Here is a 25,027-nt window from a genome sequence, read left to right on the forward strand (position 1 = left end):
CTGCTGTGTCTCAGCCAATGAGGAGGGAGAGACCCGGGAGAGCCGAGGCTCTTGTGCACCACGCTAAATCACGATCAGGCCCAGGTAGGTATTGGGGGGGGGGGGGGGGGCTGAGGAGGGAGCTGCACACTGGAGGTTTCATGCATAGAATGCATGAAGATAAAAAGACTTTAGCCTTTAGAACCACTTTAAGGATTTTTTTTTTTAAGTGACAGTAATGTTTAGCTAAGTCCAAAGAAATTTTAAAATTAGTCACATGGCTGAAAAAAGGATTCTTACCCATTTCAGCTATCGTGTGCTGTATTTGCTCCCACAGGTTTTCCTGTGTTTTGCAGTAGCAGTGTGGTGTGTGTTAATGAGATTCTTTCACCATATCAAACTTTTCAATCGCAACTTTGTAGCAGTAGAGCAGAGTTAATGGTTTCAGTATCCCTTTCTTGCTCTTAAATGTTTTTTTTGTAGCTGAAGTTTTTTTTAACCTTTTATATGTGCAAGGGGTACACAAAAGAAAAAAGGGATGAGGTTATATATGTCAAAGTGACACCAGCAATGCAATAGAATTTAAGTTAGGTGGACCCACATAGGTCAATGTTTTAACAATGACTAGAGAGTCAGGGCTATGCCTATTCATCAAGCTGAATAAAGAGAGGCTCAGTGCCACCATCCTTACAGAACTTTAAATGAATAAAAGTTTAACAGGAAAAAGACTCTTTCTGTATCTGTTCTCTATCTGTGCTGGTTGCCAGATGTCCCCCCACCTTCTTCCACATGATATGACAGCTTCTACATCATGAAAGAAAGGAGAATGAACTTAAATGATGAGTTTACCTTTAAAAAAAAAAAACAATAAATGCACATTTTTTGCAGGTAAAAAAAAATGTGCATTTATTATTTTTTGTAATAGAAGCCTGTAAAGCATTGCACCAGCGATCAGCAGATCATGATGCCATGCACGTCTCTGTACATCCCGTACGGGCAAGCCTATACCTCTGACAGGAAGACTCAAGGAACTACCACAGTGCTCAAAGCGCCGTGGTAGTTCATTAAGGACTACAAGCCGACAGCCACTAAGGTTGTCAGGATTTGTACTCCATTCATTGACAGAACACTGTTAATGAATGAAGCGGCAGTGTGGGCAAAGCCCCGCACAACTGTGCTGCAGGATCGGGAGCGTGTTACATGTTCCATCCTAAAAACGGGTGGAAAATGTAACATGTTCCCAAAGGTGAACTTTTCCTTTAAAGCGGAACTTCACTTTCCCAATTAACACTGTTTTTTTTTTAATCCTTATGCTGCTATTAGTAAATAGATAGGAAAGTATATTATCGTATTTACTTGTTTTATGGATAAAAATGTCTACAATTTTTATTTGATAATGTTTAACTAATAGCTCTGGTTTCTTACCCGAAACCACAATCACATGATAGGCCAGGACCCTGCTCTTTTTTCTCCTGCCCTGTAATACTGGAGGATCACGCTTGCTATGTCACTTTCTGATGATGTGGACACTGCCCATTGGCTGTAAAAAGTAACCATTGCAGGGTCCATATAATGTTCTGTACTATTAAAGGGTCACATAATAATAATTTCACAACACAAGGGGCAGAACAAGATCTTAGCAATCACCAGTCTCCACCACCGTCGGAGGAGCTGGAAAAGGTCATGGGTACAGGAGATTCAGGTAGGTGATTTGGGGTCTTAGAATCACAGCCTGGGTCTGGGATTTTCTTTTTTTGTCTGAGTTCAGCTTTTAAAAAAGAGTGCAATATGGCCTGATAAAAAGGACTTAAAAAAAGAGGACTTTTTGAAACTTGTTAGTGACTTATCAGACACAAGTGAAAGAAATTCAGCATTGCTACTCTCCTTGTTGTCCTCCTACCCATATACGTGCAAGGACATGCTGTACGATCTTTTAGTCAGTGTTAAACAACCCTAGAGTAACAGCTGGGGATGTTTGTCTACAGATGTTTGTTCCTTTAATTGCATTTTTGTCCATAGGCCCACCATAAGAAAACTCCTAAACAAGAATAATGTTCATGGGAGGTTATCTCGGATGAAACCACTGCTTATCAAAATAAATAATTGCTGCCCATTTGGGATTTTCTGAATACCACCTGATTGTTCCATAGCATAACTGAAACACTGTTATATAGTAATGGATGATAAAAACAATTAAACTTTTTGTTAAGCGAAAGCAAAATGCATCATACCAAAATACAACCTGAAGAACATCAAGAAAATAATTATGGGGAACTGTTTTTTCGCTTCCAAGCCTAGACAGCTTATTGAGGGACTAATATAGTTACATATTTAGTCTGGTTGAAAAAAGACACAAGCCCATCTAGTTCAACCAATAAAAAGAAAAAAAATTATACAATTCTATATTCACAATCCTATACCCACAGTTGATCCAGAGGAATGCAAAAAAAATCCAGCAAAGCATGATACAATTTGCTCCAGCAGGGGAAAAAATCCTTCCTGATCCCCCAAGAGGCAATCCGATATTCCCTGGATTAACTTTACCTCTAAATATTAGTATCCGGTTATATTATTTGCATTTAGGAAAGAATCCAGGCCTTTTTCACAACTCTTTTCCAACAGACGTAAAAGAGTGCCCATTTATCCTCTGTGATGACCAAGTTCACTATATGGACCACCTACGTATTTATACATGTTGATCATTTCCCCCTAATCTCCCTCTTCACAAGAGAGAATAAATTGAGTTCCTCTAATCTTTCCTCATAGCTGAGCTCCTCCATGCCACTTATCAGTTTGGTTGCCTTTCTATGCACTTTCTCCAGTTCCCCAATATCCTTTTTTAGAATTGGTACCCAAAAATGCATATTCCAGATGAGGTATTACTGATAATTTGTACAGGGGTAATATGATATATCTCTGGAGTCTATACCTCTTTTAATACAAGAGAGGATTTTGCTCGCTTGGGAAACTGCAGCTTGGCATTGCATGCCATTATTAAGCCTGTGATCTACCTGTAACGGACCGCCTGATGGCACCACTAGCACTCCACTGGTCAGGTGTCCCCAGAGCGTGGAATCTAAGCCCCAGAGTACTTGTTCACCAGGGCCCCTGATGGTGTGGATGGACTTGGAGTACCCCGAGACAGGTCGCGACTACTGAGTACACCCGTCAGTGGTAGGGGTGTTCGCCAGGGGCTCCAACAGGGGAGAGCCTGATATGAGGAGGTCGGGTGACCCCGATGGGATGGATGGATGGCTGAGCAAGTGCGAGGTCAGACAAGCCGGGTCGGTAGCCATGGGGACGGTGCAGTACAAAGCAGAGGGCCGAGAATAGTCTGGTCACACGCCAGGTCAGTAACAGAGTACCAGATCCAATAGGGGGCATCCGGGAGAGAGGTCAGGCAAGCCAAGGGTCAGAGTAGGAGAATACAGAGTGGGCAGGTGCAATCCGTATCAGCAACTTACAGGGTACAGGTTCGCAGATTCAGGGAGCAGGTAAGACCAGAAGGCACTGAATGACAGCTCAGGGCCATTTAAATATCGCGCCCTGCGCTGTCATTGGTGCCAGGCGCGCGCCCCGCGGCTCCTAGTGCGCATGCGCGAGTTCGGATGCCGCGGTCGGCCTGGACCTAGTGCCCGCGTCCCTGCACCAGGCGGCGCACTGCGCCGGCGCAGGGACCAGCGCCGTGGGGATCCCTGACACTACCAGAATACCCAGATCCTTCTCCACCATTGATTCCTACAGTTGTACCCCCCTAGTATGAATGATGTATGCATATTCTTAACCCCCAAGTGCATAACCTTGCATTTATCAACATTAAACCTCTTTGCCACATAATTAAACAGTGCATTTATCAACATTAAACCTCTTTGCCACCCAAATAAACAGTGCATTGAGGTCGGCTTGTAGATATTGGAGATATCCTGTAAGGACATTATTCAACTGCATAGCTTGGTGTCATCTGTGAAGACTGAAATCGTACTTTTAAACCCAGATCCTGTGTCATTTATAAATATATTAAAAAGTAAGGGTCCCAACACTGTAGACTGTACCTATACATTAGCCGTCTGTAAGGAACTGTGTCAAACACTTTTGCAAAATCCAAGCATACTTTGAAAAGTATCTAAAAAATAGAATTAGTCAACAGAGTGGCCCAAACAGAAAATATTCCATATTTTCTATTTGAAGTTCAAAATAATATTACCATTGAACTGCAGTTGCATGATCTGAGCAGGCAATTCAAGTATGATGTCACAAAATATGCATACATTTAACAGAAATGATCCAAATGCCTTCTAACCAAGGCTTATCAACAGTTTGGCAGAACTTTTTGCCTTAATAGGGAGCCCCACTAGTTATTTATCGTGAGCCAAGAGCTTTTTATCATCAGTGACCTTACTGTAGGTCCAAGTAATTGCAATAGAATCACTTTTTCCACTTGAAGACCAAGCCTTTTCTGATACTTTTTTGTTTACATTTAAAAATCAGGATTGTTTGCTAGAAAATTACTTAGAACCCCCAAACATATTTTTTTTAAAGCAGAGGCCCTAGAGAATAAAATGGTGGGTGTTGCATTTTTGTTATGTCACACAGTACTTGCGCAGAACGGTGTAATCAGATGGTTTGCCATTTATTAAATGGTGCTGTTTACATTTTGGTAAACCTGCAGTAATGAATGCTCATCTTTTCCGGTTTCCTGTATCATAGAGGTGATCAGAGCCAATCCAGCCTCTGTTTGCCTGATTAGCCGGCGGAAGGGCTGGTGGGACGAGAGAGCCTGAGAGAGCCAAGGAAGGCGATGGGAGGGGGATGTCCACTACCACTGCTTGTTAAAGTGATCCAGCGGCTAACAGGACAGCAGTAAATTGAATTTCCAGTTCTGCTAACAAACCAAAATATTGACTTGAATTCTGTATGAAGCAGGAAGAAGCTTGTAGTACTCTAAAAGTTGGTTATAACAATTTACCCGTACAACTATAGGCAAAATCCCACTGTTCTTACTTTATGCTAGCTATGTCTTTCTCATAGTATACCTACAGTATATGTAAAATGAAAGCAGGCAGAATGAAGTATAATCAGTATAATCTGCACAGCAGAGAATATTGAGTTACTATATGCACTCTGCCAACTGAGAGAACTTCCTGACCAGTGGCAGTCTATAATGGAAAATTACTTTCTCCGTCTTACTTGTTAATATTCATTAAAGGTTTCTTATAAAGGTGTATTTGTTAAACGTCCATATAGCCTCAGAGAACATCATTCACTTCCTCTGGAGATAAAGCCTTTCAGGTGAAGCCCACATTCAAATGGAATTCCTGACTTGCTTGAAAGCATTTGAAATGTATGCAGGAAATTTCAGTGCTTGGAATAAGGGCATGTTTTGTTGGAAAATAACTGTCTTTTATTGAATGTTAATGTACCTTGAATTTAAGAGATGTAAATAATGCAAAATAATATTTTAGTGTTTGCCACTCTTGTGGCTATTCGTGTTGAAAAGCTTACAGTCCATTCTTTGTTTTTGTTTTTTTTTACTTAATATTCTTTTAATGCTTGAAGTATAGGTCCACTCAAGTACAAGTGCAAGTCAAACTTTTGTTGTTATGTGGCTTCAGGATAAATTTATTGTGCATGCCTTTTACACCTTTCGTTCGCTTGTAAAAATGTTTCCTCTGTGTTCCATTTAGTAAGAAAGAAGGTCATGAGAGAATATTTTCTATAAACTCAGGAGAAAGAAAAATGGAGGTTTTGGCTTCAGCAGCCATTCATGGGGCAAACTATGTTTTTTTAGCGGACTGTTGAAAATAAAAGGAAAATTATAGTTGCTATAGGCTACCTGATCAATATGGCATATATGCATAGGTTTTTAGAAGACTAGAGACTGGTATCTGCATAAGACTTACATGGACATTGTTCAAAAGGATATTAATGTTCAGAAGTATGTGAATTTTCCTACTGTTATAATGTCCTTCACTGTGACAGAATGAGGAGTGGCAACTACATGATATTCTCATATTGATGTGTGTTTTCACTGATTTATTAACTGGCAATATTAACCCCTTCGTGCCAACATCACACAAATATGCGGCCTCACAGAACTGGGCTTTTTTTCCATGGGGCCACATATTTGCGTACCTGTCTTTCTGCTGGGAGCGTGCGGCACAGTGTGCTCCCAGCAGAAAGACCAGGGTGTCACTGAGAGCCCCGGGTCCCATTCTAACGATCGGGACCCTGGACTCCTGATCCAGGTCACATGATCACTGTGATAGCCTCTGATTTGGCTATCACAGTGATCAGTCACTGTTACAGCCCGGCCCCCTTGGGGTTTTTTTTCTCTCTCTATGAATGTAGGAGAGAGATACATTGTACCATTATATACATTCTATTATACATTGTATCTCTCTAACTCCTGGCATAGAGGTAAAAAAAATGTTTGTTTAAAAAAAAAAAAAAAAAAAAAAAAAAGATAAATAAATATTAAAAAATAAAATAAAAAAATACCTAGATTATTATTATTATACAGTATTTATAAAGCGCCGATAGTTCACTCAGCGCTGTACATTACAAAGGGGGACAGAACATGTGACAGAACAATACCAATATAATGCAAAACATGAGGGGATTGAGGGCCCTGCTCTTTCGAGCTTACAATCTAGGAGGGAGGGGATGGTGGCACAGGAGGAGATAGCTGTGAGGAGGGGTGGAGCCTAAACATGGCGGCGTCGGAGAGCACGATGTGAGTGCTCTCCAATAACCTCCAAAACTAACCTTCCGAGACCCTCATGGAGTGAAGCCCTACCTGCTTGAGGAGGGCTTCAAGCGGGGAGAGACTGGCACGTGGAGGGGAGAGGAGAGCGGGCACGGACCTCCGGAAGGTGATCTCGCTGCGGAGACTCCAGTGCAGCTGTGGGGTTGCCGGGGAGACGAAGCAGGGCGGTGTGAGCACGCTGCTCGCCGCAAGGCATCACTGGGAGGCAGAGACGCCGGCCGGCTCCCTGTCAGAGCGGCAGTGACATGTCGGCTCCCCCTGTGCTACAGGACTGGAAAGCCGTGCGGCCAGTGGAGGAGTGAAGCAGGAGAAAGGGACCAGCTGAGGAGGACCTCGGTGGGAAAGAGGAGGCTGGTTGGTGCTCTAATTAAATAAAGTGCTGCCGGCTTATAGTTGCCTGTATCCCCCTGGCCGGCTGTTTGATCCTGGGTCAGGGAGACCCATAAATATCAGGACATCTACTCTTCTTCCCCAAGACCATCCTCAAGGAGAGAGAAAGGAGGTGGAAAGAAAGAAATAAAGTATCGGATACCCCGAGGAATCCCCCCCAGGACTGAGCAGCAGTGAAGGCCCTCCACATAAGCCTGGAACCACTGTCCTGAGAAGGGAAGGGTGAGTGAAAACTGTTGGGGGCTTATTGCATGGTGAACCCCTGAGTGATACAGGCGTCCAAGGGGTCAAAGAGGGGAGGATTCCTAGGGGATAGAAGAGAAGAAGAAAGGAGGCCCAGGTGTCCCAGGAGAGTAAAGGATATAGGAAAAATTGCAAGGCTATCAAGATATATAGAGGATATGAAGAACAAAGGTCCCAAGGGAGCAGGGCCCAAAGGGGCCCAAACAGGAACAATAAAGAAATTTACATCATATGGAAATACTACGCCAGAAAGGGCCCAAAGTGCAAAGGGGGAAATGGACACTAGTTCAGGAAATAGCCCTAGATTATCATGGAGCATGAACAGCAGCGGTAGCCAACAAATAGTGGAGGGCTTGGGAAAAAAAGAGTCAGAAGGTGAACTACAATTACCAAATAAGAAGGAGATGGCAGAAATGTTTAAAAATCTGGAAAAAACGATAAAACATGAAATGACAGCTATTCGAAATGATTTAGGTCACCTTCTATTAAGAATGGAAGAAACGGAGGAGAAAGTTAAAATCCAGGCCCAGAAAATAGATAATTTAAGGGAAAGAATAAGCCAATTAGAAAATAACCAGAAAAAAATGATCTTTAGGATGGAAGTTCAAGAAAATAAAGAAAGGAGTAATCTTAGAATACGAGGAATCCCAGAGACTGCTAAAGGGGAAATACTATATGAACTAGTTAAAAAAATCCTAAACTCCATAAGAGATAAACCGGAATCTGATGGGATCGATTTGGACGGAGTGTTTAGGGTAGGAAAGTTCAAACTGGCTACTGAGAAGGAAAGACCGAGGGACATAATTGTCCAGTTCCAAAATTTTGGGGCCAAAGACGAGATCTGGAAGAAGACCAAGGGAAGATCATTAATTAAGTGTGGAGACTTGACTATCCAAATCTATGCGGACTTAATAGTAGAGACCCTAAGGAGAAGGAGATCCCTGAAACCCCTGTTGGAGCAAATGAGAAAACAGAATGTGCAGTATAGATGGGGTACCTCAGCATTTCTAATTGGCTGGAAAAATGGGGTCACAGCGTATCTGAGATTTCCGGATGAATTAAGAGATTTCTGTGATAGACTGGACTTGCAAAGAATGGAGATAGCTGGGTGGGAAGAAGAAAAAGAAGATAAAGGAAACATAAATGTTAGAAGAAAAGAGGACTGGCAACAGGTCGGGCTGAGGGAGGCCTCGGGGTTGGGTGGGGGGAGGAGAGGGAGAATTAAGTAGAAAATGAAATTTTTTTTTTTTTCTCTTACTTCTCCCTCTCGCCCCTAGCGTTCCCCCTCCGGATGCTGAGACCCGCTTGGAGGCTCCGATTAAGGCAGGGAGGTAAAGAGTAAAGACTCTTGTTGAATCTAGATGCCAGAGAGAGGGAATCGGGGCGGTTGGAGGGGAGGTGAACCGTACATAGGCGGAGCTGACGCCCCAAATTTTAAATCAATGGTGGAAATAGATCCACAAATGATTTGTAGGCAGTTTATAGGCCTAAAAAACGGGTAGGGGAAAAAGAAGGGAGGATGAGAGGGGTGGTGGGGGGGGGGGAGGGAGGGAGGGGGGAGGGGACGAGAGTTGGGTGGGAGGAAGGGAGGGGAGGAGGTATTGGGTCAATACTCTGCAGGACAGAAGGGATAAAGAGGAAGAGGCAATCTGGAAGAGAGATGGACTTAATTGGGAAAGATGGAAGAATTACAGTTTATAACCTATAATGTGAACGGGCTGAGCTGTCCAGGGAAGAGATTTAGGTTGTTTAATGAGTTACATCACAGGGCTACATCAGTGGTATTTTTACAGGAGACGCATTTTGAGATAGAGGCAAACGTGAAATTGAAATCCAAATACTATCCAACATGGTACTATGCGGGTTGCAATAGGTTTGGCAAAGAACATGAGATTTGAGTTGGAGGATAGAAGAACCGACCCGGAGGGGAGGTTTTTATTTTTAAAAGGTAGACTTCAGGGGATTGAGTGTACTTTAGCCAATATATACTGCCCCAATAAAAACTCGGAGAAGTATATGAAGGGCTTGTTGAAAAAATTAATGGACTTTAAAAAAGGGCGCTTGATAGTAGCTGGAGACCTAAACTTTTGTATGGACCCACAAAAGGATAATACCTCTTCTGTGCAAAAAGAGGGGAGCAGGTCTCTGAGAGCTTTGAAAAAAGTGATGCATGAATATCAACTAGTGGATACCTGGAGAATAATGCATATGAAAGACAGAGACTATACCTTCTTCTCTAATGCACACGAGATATACTCGAGATTAGATTACATCTTAATAGACCATCAACTAATAGATCATCTGGTAAAAATTGACATAGAGACAAGGACGTTCTCGGATCATGCTCCAGTCGTGATGAAGTTGGGATGGGGAAGAAGGTGGACGGGAGGATTAGGGTGGAGGTTAAATGAGGTTCTTCTTCTGGATGAGGATGTAGTTCAGAAAATCGAGAAAGAGATCAAGGTATACTTTAAGGAGAACGAAACAGAGGAAGTATCGATAGCTACAGTCTGGGAAAGTCATAAGGTATTCATAAGAGGAATCTTGATTGCGGCTGGAGCAAGGAAGAAAAAGGAAAGAAGAGACAGGGTCAGTGGGCTCTTAAAAGAAATATTGGACTTGGAGCAGATCCATAAGAAGAAAATAACAAAAGATACGAGACAGAAGTTACTGGATAAAAAAGAGGAGCTAGAGAGGTTGATGGATGAGGAGAAGAGAAGAGTATACAACAGGGTTTTGAACGAGAGGTATAGATGGGGAGACAGACCAGGAAGATATCTAATGAGAGCTTTGAATAAAAAGAAAAATAGGAATTATATAGAAAAGATAAAAAGCTCAAAGGGGGAGTTGGTCCACTCAAATAAAGAGATTATTAAAGTGTTTACGGAGTATTACAAAAAGTTATATAATATTAGCCCCCAAGGCCCTCTAAAAGAAGCCCAAGAGGGAATTAAGGAAAAAAAAGATGACATACTTAAAAAATGCGGGATTACCAAAACTAAATGAGGCACAGTTGAACTCCCTAGACGTAGAAATCTCCCAGGAATAAATTAAAATAGCATTAAGAAGTACAGGAGGGGGAAAAAGTCCAGGTCCGGATGGCTATACAGTTAAGTACTATAAAAAATTTAGTGAAGTATTGTTACCCAAGCTGGAGAAATATATGAATGCTCTGGGAGGTGGGATGGAAGTAAGGAGAGAATCCCTACAGGCACATGTAGTACTTATTCACAAGGAGGGAAAGGACCCATCTCAGTGCTCCAGCTATAGACCTATCTCACTATTGAACACAGACACTAAACTGTATGCAAAGGTGTTAGCAAACAGGTTGAGAGATCTGATGCCTGAATGGATCCATGGAGATCAGGTGGGCTTTGTACCGGGGAGAGAAGGTAGAGATAACGGCTTGAGAACCCTGATGCTTATTCAGAAGAGTAGAAGAGGGAAAGCCCCGGTGGTGCTCTTGTCAATTGATGCGGAGAAGGCATTTGATAGAGTGGACTGGGGCTTTATGATGGACAACTTAAAAGTGTTGGGGATAGGAGATAGAATGCGAGAGTGGATAAGTAAACTATATAGGGAGCCTACTGCAATCATCACGGTAAATGGGGAGAGATCAGAACCCATTGGAATGTCAAATGGTACAAGACAGGGCTGTCCTCTGTCCCCTCTGCTATATGTATTGTCACTCGAACCCCTGTTGTCAATAATAAGAAATAGTGGATCGGTAAAGGGAATTCAGATAGAATCCATAGAACATAGAGTAGCGGCCTTTGCGGACGACTTATTGTTCTACGTGGGGAATCCCCGAATAACTCTCCCAAATATAATGAAGATTCTGAAGGAGTACGGTGAACTATCAAATTTAAAAATTAATCCAACGAAAACAGAGATCCTGAATATTAATATATCAAAGAATGAAAAAGAAAAATTACAAAAAGAATTCCCCTTTATATGGAGAGAAAAAGAGATAAAATACCTAGGAATAAAACTCACTGCCTCATCTAAGCATTTGTATAGATTAAACTATATCTCTTTGATAAATGAGATCAGGGAAGATTTAAAAAGACTAGAAGGAGGAAATCCATCCTGGATAGGACGTATAAACTTAGTCAAAATGGTAATTATGCCTAAAATACTGTATAGATTTCAAATGGTACCAATTAAAATTCCAGAAGCCTTCTTTAAGATAATGAAAAAAATGTTAACAAAGATACATATGGAAGAATATGAAACATTGAGTAGGACTAAAGAGAAAGGGGGATTGGGTTTACCAGTTGTCAAGAGATACTATAAAGCAGTGGTTTTGGCAAGAATATATGACTGGACATTTAACCATAAGGGGAAAAGTTGGGTAACAATTGAAAATGATCTTAGTGGCATTGGATTGAGTCAGATGATATGGGTCCCACCACAGTTCAGGGGAACTAAAGAAAGCACAAGTATTTACACTTTAAATGTTTTTAGGGTATGGGACAATTTACATAAAAATATGAAATGGGAATTTAATTCAATATTAATGCCTCTCACAAACACTGAGTACTTTCCTCCGGGAAAGAACAAGATATCGGGGAGATGGTTTAGAAAGGAGGACACCCAACTGAGAGATGTATTGGTGGAGGGGGAATTGAGATCACTTAAAGAGTTAATAGAGAAGAAGGGAGACATTTTTATTAGAATGGATGAGTGGAAATACCATCAATTGAAAAGTTTTATTGGAAAACTACCGAAACCTTTGAGAATAAAACAGGAGTGGAATATGTTTGAAAGGTTGTTAGAGACATGAAGGGATGGGAAGCACGGTATTTCAAAAGTGTATAGAATACTCACAGAATTAGACACAAACACAAAGTTAATCTTTATGACAAAATGGGAAAGAGATATGGGAGTTGGGTTTGATGAAGATAGGCAGAGAAAGATGTTTAGATTGATACACGATAATGTTAGTATGAGAGAGGTTGAGGTTAATTATAAGTGTGTGACACGATGGCACATCACACCGAGTGTAGAACACAAGATGAATGGGGAAAGTTCAAATATGTGTTGGAGAGGATGTGGAGATATAGGCACGGTGTTTCACATATGGTGGGAATGTCCGAAAGTCCAGGCTTTTTGGAAGACAATAGTCAAGTTGATTGAAGAAATAACTGAAATTGACATAGGATTAGACCCAACGACGTGTCTCCTACACAGTGTGGAGACATCTGTAAATAAATATAAAGATTCAGGTATTTGGTACTTCTTGAATGCGGCGAAAGGGTTGATACCCAAGTTTTGGTGGAAAGTCGAGGTACCGAAGGAGATGGACTGGATTAACAGAGTAAACCAGATAGATAGAATGGAAAGATCATATCATATGCAGGAAGATAGGATGAGAGTTTATCTCAGGAGATGGGAAAAGTGGGAAAGAGCAGGATTGAAAGAGAAATATAGGAAAACATGAACTAGGATGTTAACAAAAAATTAAAAAGCCTCAAGAGAATAGAATGGGTTAGAGTCTGCAGAGGGGGGAAGAGGGGTGGGAAGGAGGGGTAGTGGGATGGGAAAGAAAAGAGTTTTTAGTAAGGGAAAGGCAGAAATGTTATAAATGTCTATTTGTATGAGAATTACTTCCCTTTTTGGGTTTTTGTATTAACATGAAAAATGTAATAAATATTTAAATTAAAAAAAAGGAGGAGATAGCTGTGGGGGATGGAGTGGTAGGAAGAGTGGAGGAGGTCAGTCAAGTTAGCAGGGGGTAGGCTTCCCTGTAGAGATGGGTTTTCAGGGTGCGCCTAAAGGAGAGGAGAGTAGGTGATAATTTGATGGGTTGGGGAAGGGAGTTCCAGAGGATGGGTGACACCCTGGAGAAGTCCTGGAGGCGGGCATGGGAGGAGGAGACCAGGGAACTAGAGAGAAGGAGGTCGTGTGAGGAGCGGAGTGTGCGTGCTGGACGGTACTTGGATATTAGGTCGGTGATAGATCAAGGTTTGATCTAGTTCAGGGCCAGGGCAAGTGTTTGGGTCAAGGTCAGGATTTTTTTTTTTTCAATTAGTGTCAGTGTGTAAAAAAAAAACAAAAAAAAATGCGCGTTATTGTTTCTGGGCTGTACTACAGGTACAAATAACATACACATATATGTTATTGCTGCGATCGTCAAGAGTTGGAAAATGTATTTTGGGTTGTTCTTTGGTGGTAGGTTATGGTAGTAACAAGAAACACAAAGCTAAATAAAAAAAATTTTTTTTTTTCACTATTTTCGGCCAGTTTTCCTTTGTTGATAAAAACAAAACCAGAAAATATCCATTACCATTTACCACCAAGTGAAAGCTTAATTTGTCCAGAAAAAAAGGTATAATCCACCGGGATGCACAAAGTAGTTGAGGTGATACGTACGGTTTTACTAACACAAGTCAATTAATTGTGCTTAGGCGTTAAGATTTGTTTTACCCTTAGGCGTGAAGGGGTTAAGCAAACAAAAAAAATTCCCTAGGTTCAAAAAAAGGTAGAGCTGGAATGTTTTAAGCTGTGTACTATTCACTACATACTAGGTGATCTCCACAGCGCTGCCTATAAGGAGTATTGAACTATTTCTGTTATTTCTATTTATCTCTTATTTGAAGGTCAGAAGAACTCTAGCCTGTCAGATCATTCTGGTCTCCCAAGTTCCACATGTACGTTCATGTTAAATTCACATGAAGATTGTCATATGATTGTCCTGAAAATATACCATGTTTCACGTATGACCACAATTACCAGTTTGTGATTTGCTACTTTATCAAATTACGAACAGGTCCTCAATGCTTGCTTTATGATCGACTGGATTATTTAAACGCTCAAGAGACATTCACAGTCATCATAAACAACCCTAAGGTTGCATTTAATACCTGTGTATGAATATTTATCACTCATTTAACTAAATCTATCAATAATGCAATCAATCATTGTGGACCGTTTTATGTGATGCAGTTATGTTGCCATATGGACCAGGTATGGTTTGAGAGGGGTGCAGCATGCTTTGCTAAGTGGATGTGTAAGGCAACCCATAGATGGGTGGAAGAAAAGAACACCACTCGATTCCGCCATCAACACTGTCAGTGTTGATGGTGGAATGCCTCCCGCAGCGCTATTGTGTACTGCTGGTGGAGGGTTTGGGGCATCAGGGAACCTTCCCAGCCAGCAGAACAAAATGGATCAACCTGGGTACAGTCAGCCTGCCCATACTTGGATCAAAATCCATCCAGTCCCTGCTGAACTGGCCTAATGTTGATCTTTGTATGGCTGGTTTAAGCCGGTCTCTCTTGCGGCAGCAGGAATTTAAATACATTTTGTCAATTGATGTTAACACTGGTAAATATTGATTCTCATATTGTGATTAAAAATTTTCACCATGAAGGTACTTATTTATGTGTCCCCATAAAAAATAATGTTCTAGCATGCTTTGCCTCTGGCGAATTTGCTAGATCATGTTTGGTATATGTACTTATTTTGTAAAGGGAGGTTCAGGGTTTTCAAAAAATAAACATTCATATTCAGCCAGGTGGATGCAGTGTCAACCTGATGCAGCATCTGTTCCCCCGCTGTCTACACCAAGAAATGAGTGATCAAAGACTGCCGATCGCTCAGTTCTCTGGTATGCTCTGAGCACAGAGCAGTGACTGTCAGTCACCGCACTCTGCTTTGCCCCTCCAGTGCTCACTGGAACGCCTGACTGTGGAGATGGCAGAAGCAGCTGGCTCAGGCTCCCAGCGATGCGCTGATAGGCTGAGCTGGCTGCCAGTCAGGCACCTGGGCAGATCTGTCATAATTGTTGGGATCCTTGCAGAGCCTAGAGTGGCTGAATCTGGGTCCAAATAGATAATGGCAAAATAGATAATGTACTGTTAGACAGGAAGAATTAGAGTTGGAAAAGACAGACAAAGAAGTTGTCAAAGTGATAAATTTTAGTGGCTAACTATATTTTAAATGTTTTTAGTTGGTCACCAAAAGGTACTACTTTTACAATTTTTTTCTTACTTCTCTACATTAAAAAGACACTAAACTGCACGTACATGTGAACAATTTTATTGAATACCTAGGATATTAAAAGTTCTTGTTTTTACTTCTTTTTCCTTTCTGTACATAAGATATGAAACTTTTTTTTTTTTTACCAAAATTAATTTACTAGATATTAGCTTTTCTTGATCCAAAAAGATACTTCAGAAGAGTGAATGGCTTGTAAAGAACTGAAGTTACAGTTCACTGTCATGGTATGTTGATGCAATTCAAGTAATTCTTATATATCTTTATCACATAATCCTTCAGTGGGTCTCACTGGCAGTGAGGTCTTAAAGAACTGTGAATAGCACATTGTGTGGACGTCACTTTTCTGTGTCTGCATCTACTCTTTCAGATTAAACGTTTAATTTACTGCTGAGTACATTTAATTTATTTAATTGCTGTTTTCAATCCACTGAGATCAGTTCGACCATAGCCACTTGGCAAAGCTTAACTCTCCCCTCCCGTACAATGTTTTTAATTTGAAATCTCTTACGTTCCAAACTTCTGTCAGTCGCCAGCTAAGAAGCAGCATTTTAATGCCATGTTAATATGGGGTATAAATAACCTTGAAACACCTTTAAAGTACAGCACGCATTTTCATTTTCCTTACTTTTTGTTCCATATTGTTTTTGGTTAGGTGGGCTTGGCAGTTATACAGCAAAAAAAGTCATAAAAGAATAAGAGAGTTATTAAAACTTTGTTGACTGTTCTTTGTGACTTTGGTCTGTTGAAATAATATTATTATAGCACATCATTCAGCATCTGTGTTACTTCTGAAAAGTAATTACAGTAAAGCACATATATTGAACTATCTTCTGTACACAGAAACCTTTTACAGTGCATGTGTGGCAACCACATTATTTTAACAGAAATAATTTTTACTCTATGGTAACCAAACAGACCAGTAACATTCTTGTATATAAAAACTGTGTACCCATACAGGAGACCATAACATGATTAAATTTTACATCTGACACGCACATCTGCAGAACCGTGCACCTCAGATGAGCATTGCACAGAGAAATTTGCCTTTGATAAGCAATTACCTTATCTCTAAATTTGATAAAAATAACACACAGTGTAGCACTATATAATAATAAACTAATAATAAATAAATGCAAAGAAACAAAAACAGTATAAGTGATAAGCACTTGAGGGATCCAAATGAATGATGCGTTCAACACGTGAATTCCCTCTATGGGAACATAACTAGTGCAAACAGTGCTATGTGTCATACATCACACAACAGAATTGTGAATAGCACTAAAAATATACTCAAATCCGTAAGCAAACAAATATACATCCATATAATCATAAAATCAAGTCCCAAAACAGCGACATATATATAATGGTGTTCCAACTTCACTCTCATGCAAGTGATAATGTGTAGGTGATCAATACGTGACAATCCTTCAGTGGCCAAAATGCCCCCTCACCTGCTTACGTAGACCCTAAAGGGATCACACCGATCCTAATAAGGACAGACTCCTCTCAGACTCCCCTCAGTGATGGTATGCGCTCCTCACTCCAAGCCTCCACACAGCTACCAGCAAACCCCTCGCAGGATCCTATTTGCTGTGACAGCATGCTGGCTCTCTCGAGTCTCAGAAGAGGACTTCTCAGTCGCCACGTAACAAGTGCTCAGTAGATGGTTGCAGAGTTCACTGGGTGTTGTAGCCAGGTAGGATTCATTACTGAATATTTGATGTACATCAAGGAGCACGTCTTCATCCGCACATTAGACCGTTCCTTCATCAGCTCCTTCTCCGACATGTAAAAGTTAATTAAAAAAAAAAAAGAAAAGTTTATTATTATATAGTGCTACACTGTGAGTTATTTTTGTCATTTTACTTATTGGGTATAAGGTTAGTGTTAGCAGCTTTAGGGTTAGGGCTCCATTTTAGCGCAGGAGTATCGTCTTTACATTTATCTCTAAATTACTATTATTAATTTTCATGCCCTGTAGCCATGAAGCCTAGAGGCCCAGGTCAAATTTAGCAGTGGCAGAATGCCAACCGAATATAATAAAATAAAAATGAATAGCTTATTTAAAGGAGAAATGGGGCCAAAGCTCTTTGGCCCTACTTCTCCTATGGATCACAGGAGTTGACTTTGTTCTGCACTTCTCTGACCCGGCTTCAGCCAACAACGGGCTAAAGCCTGCTGTTGTCTGACCTCACAGAGCTGGTCCAAGCTCTGCAAGGAACCTGACTATATTGTTGAGATCTGCCCAGATGACTGACTGGCAGCTTGCTCAGCCACTCAGCATGCATTTGAGAGACTGAGCCAGCTGCTTCCGCCCTCTGCATAAACCGGATCTCCAGTGAGCGTTGGTGTGACAGAGCAGAGAACCGGTAACTGACATCAGCTCTCTGCAGACTTAAGACCGAGAACTGAAAAATCAGCGGGCTTTGATCGCTCGGTTCTCGGTCCTAGAGGCGGCAGGGGACTGATGCAGCCTGAGAGCGGTGCTGTACCCACCTGTGTGAGTATAAATGTTTGGGTTTTTTTTGTTTTTGATTCCAAATTTCTCTTCTAAAGAGTAAATGGCAAAATGACCTTTTGTTCCAATATTCATCTTCAATTTAGAGTTTTCCCACACAGTACTGTTTTTGCTACTAAATGCCTCCAGTCTGATGTCAAGCATCATATACCCACTTCTTCTGAGACAAGATTGTCCTGGACCTGGATTGGACATTGGAGACAGAAACAGCACTGCAATAAGCTCACCCATTTTTTTTGTCTGTTTCTCTTCCTATTAGCATACTTCTACTCCTATGAACTGATTGGTTCCTTAGACTACTAATTCCTCTCCCCTTCACCCCCTAAGGGCTAGAATTTGCTGCTCTGTCAGATGCCTGACCACAGCTGTAGCAAATGCTAGAACATACAGTAGGGAAAATAATTATTTGTTCCCCTGCAGATTTAGTAAGTTTGCCCACTTACAAAGAAGTTAGGGGTCTATCATTTTTATCATAGGTGTATTTTAAATGATAGAGACAGAATATCAACTACAAATCCAGAAAAAACACATGATACAAATGTTATAAATTGAGTTGCAGTTCAGAAAGTAAAATAGATATTTGATCCCCTACCAACCAAAAATAATTCTGGCTCCCACAAATTGGCTATGTGCTCATGTGGTACACAGATTAGTCCTGTCAATTTAAGAAGGTGCTCCTAACGGCAACTTGTTATGTGTATAAAAGACACTTGTCCACAGATTTCTAGGGCACTACCATGGGCAAGACCAAAGAGCTGTCAAAGGACGTCAGTGACAAGATTGTAGACCTGCACAAGGCTGGAATATCAGCAAGAAGTTTGGCAAGAAGGAGACAACTGTTGGAGCGATTATTCACAAATGGAAGATATACAAAATAACTATCAATCGCCCTCAGCCTGGAGCTCCATGTAAGGTTTTGCCTCATGGAGTAAGAATGATGATGAGAAAAGTGAGGGATTAGCCCAGAACTACATGGGAGAATCTTGCGAGTCAAGGCAGTTGGGACCACAGTCACCAAACAAACCATTGGTAACTATGCCCCTATGGATTGAAATCCTGCAGCGCCCACAAGGTCACCCTCCTTAAAAAGCAGTACAGGCACATCTGAAGATTGCCAGTGGACATCTAAATGATTCAGAGAAGGATTGGGAGAAAGTGCTGTGGTCAGATGAGACCAAAATTGAGCTATTTGGCATTAACTTGACTAGCCGTGTTTGGAGGAAGAAAAATACTGACTATGACCCTAAGAACACCATCCTTACAGTCAAGCACGGAGGTGGAGACATTATGCTTTGGGGCTGTTTTTCTGCAAAAGGTACAGGCCGACTTTGCCACATTGAGGGGCCAATAAATGGGGCCATGTATCATAAAATCTTGGATGAGAACCTTCTTCCCTCAGTTAGAATGCTGAAGATGGGTCATGGATGGGTCTTCCAGTATGACAATAACCCAAAACATACCATCAAAGCAAAACAAGGAAGGGTTCAAGAAGAAGCACATTAAGGTCATGGAGTTGCCTTGCCATTACCCTAACACTATAGAAAATGTATGGAGGGAGCTGAAACTACAAATTGCCAAGCAACAGCCAAAAAACCTTAAGGATTTAGAGAAGATCTCTAAAGTGGACACAAATCCCTCCTGAAATGTGTGCAAACCTGGTAACTAACTACAGGAAATGTCTTACCTCTGTGATTGCCAACAAGGGTTTCTCCACCAAGTACTAAGTCATGTTTTGCTTGTGGATCAAATACTTATTTTACTCCCTGAACTTCAACTCAATTTAGAACTTTTTCATCGTGTGTTTCTTCTGGATTTTGGTTGATATTTTGTCTCTATCATTTAAAATACAACTATTCTAAAAATTATAGCTCCTTAATTTTTTGTATTTTCCCTACTGTATGTTCTAGCATTTGCTACATCTGTGGTCAGGCATCTGACAGAGCAGCAAATGCTAGCCCTTAGGGGGTGCAGGGGGGAGGAAGAAATAGTACAAGGAACCTGGGCAAACTTACAAAATCTGCAAGGGATCAAATAATTATTTTCCCCACTGTATGTCCTTCAACATTGATTTCCTCCAACATGTGGTGTCATCCAGCTCCTAAAAAAAACCTAACAGCATCAAACACCGGGCCCTGTAGCTGCTTACATTCCTCTAAGAATGGGAATCTGCTATGTAATACTGGTATGCACATTCAGGAGACCTGTTTCTGTGATCGGCAATTGTCACACTTCATGTGACTTATCACTTGTAACTCCCAGGGTCAAGGGGTTTCCATAAATTTATGAGTAAATTTAGCAAACGCAAGTCTTTTATAGGGAAGCCTGCACATTATTATGTCAATGTAAGACTAAATATATAACAGTAGGAACTTTCTGATGAGTTTCCAACCCAGTCAACATCCCAGCATGAGCTAGTTTATTGCAATTGTTCTGTGTTCATAAATTATCAAATGTTTGATTCAGAATTTCAAGTAATACAGTTAGTGGTCTCTGATAGGCACTTTTTTAAAGGGCCTAATTTGATGTATTTTCATTTACTTGGTATTTGTGGTACACACAGTGTTTGAAACACTAAAGTGGGAGGAACATTTGGTTGGCTAGGTTGTTTATTTTAATCTGATTATATGCCGTTGTGTCTGTTCTGAGAGCACTAATATGACTAACCAATTTCTCAGTTTCCTAGGACTGGATGAATGCTATGGAAAACAGATCCATATTTGTTTTAATTTTTCTTGTTCCATTTTTATGTATTAGCCTTATTGTTTGCTAACAGATCCTTACCTCTGCTCTAGGTCATAGGTCTCTATGTTGGTCAGGAGCTCGGTGTGACTAGGGTTTTATTTTGGGGTCCTCCATATTATTAGATACCTCATGTTCATTTTAATGAATGCTCCTAAAGCCCCAGTTTCTTGGGATTCAACAAGGACCAGCTCGTTAGAGGGTAATCCGATCGGAGAATTAGAGGCATCTGACAAACTGTAGTCTATAGTGCTTTTCTTTTCTGTTGATATGGGGGTCAATGTAAATATACAGAAATTGTGTGTGATTTTAATGTTTTTCATTATTATGATAGTTCTATCATCAGAGACTATATCCACCTACTTTTTCTGGGAAAAGGGATGAACAACCTTAATGACTAAGTGACACTGCTTCAAAAAATAAAGCCAAGAAGGATTTGTAATTGCTGCAGTGAAGGCCTTAGCCAGAATCTTTATAGTGTTTGAAACTTCACAGATGTACACTTAGAATTTTTTTTTTTTTCTTTTTAATAAATGCTTAGTGGCTTTTTTGTGAACATTTCATTTGTGGTAGTTTGTGGCAATAATTCTATTCTATTACAGTATTCATTACTCCCCTATTCTATGCCTATGCTTTTTTATATCAAGCACTACTTTCCTATGATTCTGCAGTTTATTTTAGCTTTATAGCTTGTTAAAGTAACTAGTTAACATCTATTTCTTACTCTAGGAGAAAAAACGAATTGCAATATGCAATGCTGCTCGACAGTGGGATATTCAGCACAACAGAGTAGTACCTGGAACAAATTCAGATCAAGAAAGCGGCGATTGTATAAGCCCTTCACATAAACCATGCCCACTGAATGGGTCTACAGCTTATGAATTTAGTGAAGAAAAAAGGTAATTTGGAATATTTGTTACCATTGTACTATATTTTGTTCTCTTTTCTTTTTTTTTTTTTTGTATGACAGCCTTTTTTTTTTTGCAATGAAAGGAAACTAAAAGGTCAGCATTTTTTCTTTTTAGTAGGAAATAGATAAAGCCCAATGTCAAGTATTCTGTAAATTTTGTGAAGGGAAAATTTTTCCTTTGCCTCTTGTTCCAGAAATACAACAGGAAGTGAGAGGAAGGAGGACAGTTATCTCAGAAACATGCATCCTCTCTATTCCAAGTTCCAAGGACAACTATTTTAGATTTCTTATCACACTTCATTTACAGTTTGGACAATATCAAAAAGAACTGAATGCTAGTGTTGCCACTGCTCTTTACATCTTTGATCTACCAACACAGTACTTATTGTAAGCCCATGTGTGCCAAAATGGCATGCGTGGTGAGCTAGTACATCCATGTACATAATGTACAGGGTAACATTCGTATTACAGCTGGCAAACTAAAACAGCTTCACAATGGTGAAGCATAAGTAATAGAATAAGAACTATCCAACTAATGAAAACAAAAATATTCAAAACAGAAAGATAAATTAATTTGTTGAGTGTGTTCCAGTCAGATGTTCCACGCTTTTTGCAACTTTTTTGGGCAACCCCAACTGAGCTAGGCTGATTTTGTTAAAAAAGTAAAATTTTCCTTTTGAAATCTTCCATTGGATTTTAATCTTGTACAAATCAATTACAATAAAGTTTAATTTTATACCAAATAGAGAGGAAAGGTGCACCTGAGCACTTCCATGTACTGATACAGAATGGCATGCCATAGTTCTAGCAGCCTTAGAGGGAGAACACTATTCCCTAAAAAAACAGATAAAATTGGAAGGAGCAGCGGGTAATTATTGGGCAAGGTGCATTTCTGTTTAAGAAACTGCTTTGGTCTGCAATTTGAGAAAAATATAGTATACTTACACGTGCAAAATGTAATTATTATTATCATATGATTATACAGTATTTATAAAGTGCCAACAGTTCGCTCAGCGCTGTACATTACAATGGGAGACAATACATGAGACAGTACAATAACAATACAATGCGATACACGAGGAGTTGGAGGGCCCTGCTCCTTGGAGCTTACAATGTTGCCAATACTTACGTATATACCCTGTATCACTGCTTTAACTGTATTCCGTGTCATCACTCAGTCCTTACCAGGAATTCATTAACAAATTCCCCTTTCACCTCTCCTTATTGAATTTTCCTAGCATTCATATAACTATTTATCTCAACATTCTTCCCAGAATGTTTCTGGAATAATGGTGACATCTAGTCTACATGTTCGAACATAAGGGGAGATTTTCTAAAGCTGGAGCACGCAGAATATAGTGCACCTGCGCATAGTAACACATCAGCTTCCAGGTTTTATTCCTGGTTCACATATATGCAGCCGTGCGAGCCGCGTTTTGCACGGGCACGAGAGCCCATTAATTTGAATGGACTCCTGTGCCCCGTGACACGCAGGGAAGAAGTCCCTGCACTTCTTCTGAAAACGAAGCTCACACGGGAACCTTGGTTCCCAGTACGGATGTGTTTTACAGTGCGGGCGGCGTGTCATTAGAACTAATGGCACCCGCCTGCAGGTCCACATTCCTCTGTGCGGGTGGTGCAGTTGCATGGTGTCACTAGAAGCGAGAGCGCAGGGAGAGAGCACACGGAGACAGATTGCACGGAATCCGACGTGTGGGCGTTTAATGGGGTACAGACAATAGATCCGTTAGTCTACAGATCCACACCAGACACAGCAACACAGTAAAGTTCTTTGGAAGGCAATATGGAACAACAGGGGGCTGGTAGTCCACAGGGTTCAGTAAAACAGGGGCATGGCGGTTTCGTGGGACTTCGGGTTCCTGGGGAGAATTGGGCTTAGTCTTTTGGGCAGCACGGGGTTAGTCCACTTACTAGATGCGGGGAACCAGACACAGAGGGTTGCAGTCCACACAGGCAACACAGCAGAGGGCAGTTCAGGCAGGCAATGGTAAGTCCGGGCACACAGCAGAGGGCAGTTCTGGCAGGCAATGGGCAAGTCCGGGCACAGCAGAGAGCAGTTCAGGCAGGCAATAGGTAAATCCGGGCACACAGCAGAGGGCAGGCTGGCAGACAATGGGTAAGTCTGGGCACACAGCAGAGGGCAGTTCAGGCAGGCAATAGGTAAGTCTGGGCACACAGCAGAGGGCAGTTCAAGCAGGCAGTGGGTAAGTCCGGGCACACAGCAGAGGGCAGGCTGGCAGGCAATGGGTAAGTCCAGGCACACAGCAGAGGGCAGGCTGGCAGGCAATGGGTAAGTCCAGGCACACAGCAGAGGGCAGTTCAAGCAGGCAATGGGTAAGTCCAGGCACACAGCAGAGGGCAGTTCAGGCAGGCAATGGGTAAGTCCGTGCACACAGCAGAGGGCAGTCCACAGGGTAGCAATCCAGGGACTCACCAGCAGCAAAGAGTTAACCCCACACAGGAGAGATCCAGCAGCAGACTGGCAGTCAGGTCAGCCAGGTAGAGGAGAGGAGAGCCGGGGGATGGTAGTCCTGAGAAGCTGGCCGCAGCCCAGTCCTCTCTCAGACACAGCACACAGGAGAACAACCGGCCGGTTGCCCTGCTCTGCCTTAAGTACAGAGAGGGGCGCGTTGCTGTTGCCGTGGTAATGGGCCCCATCCCCCACATCTCCAGACCCACCCAGGGAACACGGCCTTTGTCCCTGTCAAGCACGGAGCCCAGGAAGATGTGCAGGAGGGGGCAGGGAGGAGGGGTGACAGGAGGGGGCCTGTTTGTGGATTCCCACAGCAGGGGGCAACCTTCTGGCATCCAGCCAGGGAAGCAGGATGCTCCCTCAGCAGGGGGCCAGACTGCCGGCGACAGGGGGGGAGGTGCTGGTGGGGGGTGGCAGGCAGCAAGCCTGGAGGATGGGGGAAGAACCAGCTCCGTGGCACATGGATTTTCATGCGTATTCGCAGCCGCACAACCCGCACATATGTGAACCTAGCCTTATTGTCAAAGCTTAATTGAGCGATCTGAAGTTAGAAGCTGATTGGTTACTTTGCACAGCTGCATCAGATTCTGTGTGCTCCAATTTTAGTAAATCTCCCATCATAGACTCTCTGCCCCTAATAGCTGACATTTGAGTTGACATATTGTCCTACAAGCCTGTACTGTATTGTACATAATCTAGCAGTGGGAACACTGTAGTACCTCACTGTCACATGTTGGTAAACACCCTATTGTTTCAAGAACTGATTGTCAAGACTGTGAATTCTGGCATTTTGGACACCCTAAGTCCTTTCTTCAGCAATATTGTTAAATCAGTTATACACACCCATGACATAATTGCCCAGTATGCAGAGCACAGACTGCATCTTGTGTATAGGTGACTCTGTTGGTCTTGTTCCTGCATGGCACTAATGGCTTGTCCTGTAGTCTGTGTAATGTGATCATTAATCTTAGGCGTGTTTGGATC

General features: G+C 41.6%; 1 protein-coding gene across 2 annotated transcripts in view; it reads left to right on the forward strand.

Moving 5' to 3' along the window:
• LRRC49 (leucine rich repeat containing 49) overlaps positions 1-25,027 on the forward strand; it is a 159,016-nt gene that overhangs the window by 86,076 nt on the left and 47,913 nt on the right. For both annotated transcript variants that reach the window (XM_089652471.1, XM_089652472.1), the window contains exon 12: positions 21,369-21,538. In XM_089652471.1, the coding sequence (XP_089508597.1) occupies positions 21,369-21,538 (170 nt within the window). The remainder of the gene's footprint in view (positions 1-21,368; positions 21,539-25,027) is intronic.

Source organism: Staurois parvus, unplaced genomic scaffold (genome assembly GCF_062004578.1).
Source record: "Staurois parvus isolate SC_StPar_1 unplaced genomic scaffold, SC_StPar_1.0 ptg000682l, whole genome shotgun sequence".
Taxonomy (NCBI): domain Eukaryota; kingdom Metazoa; phylum Chordata; class Amphibia; order Anura; family Ranidae; genus Staurois; species Staurois parvus.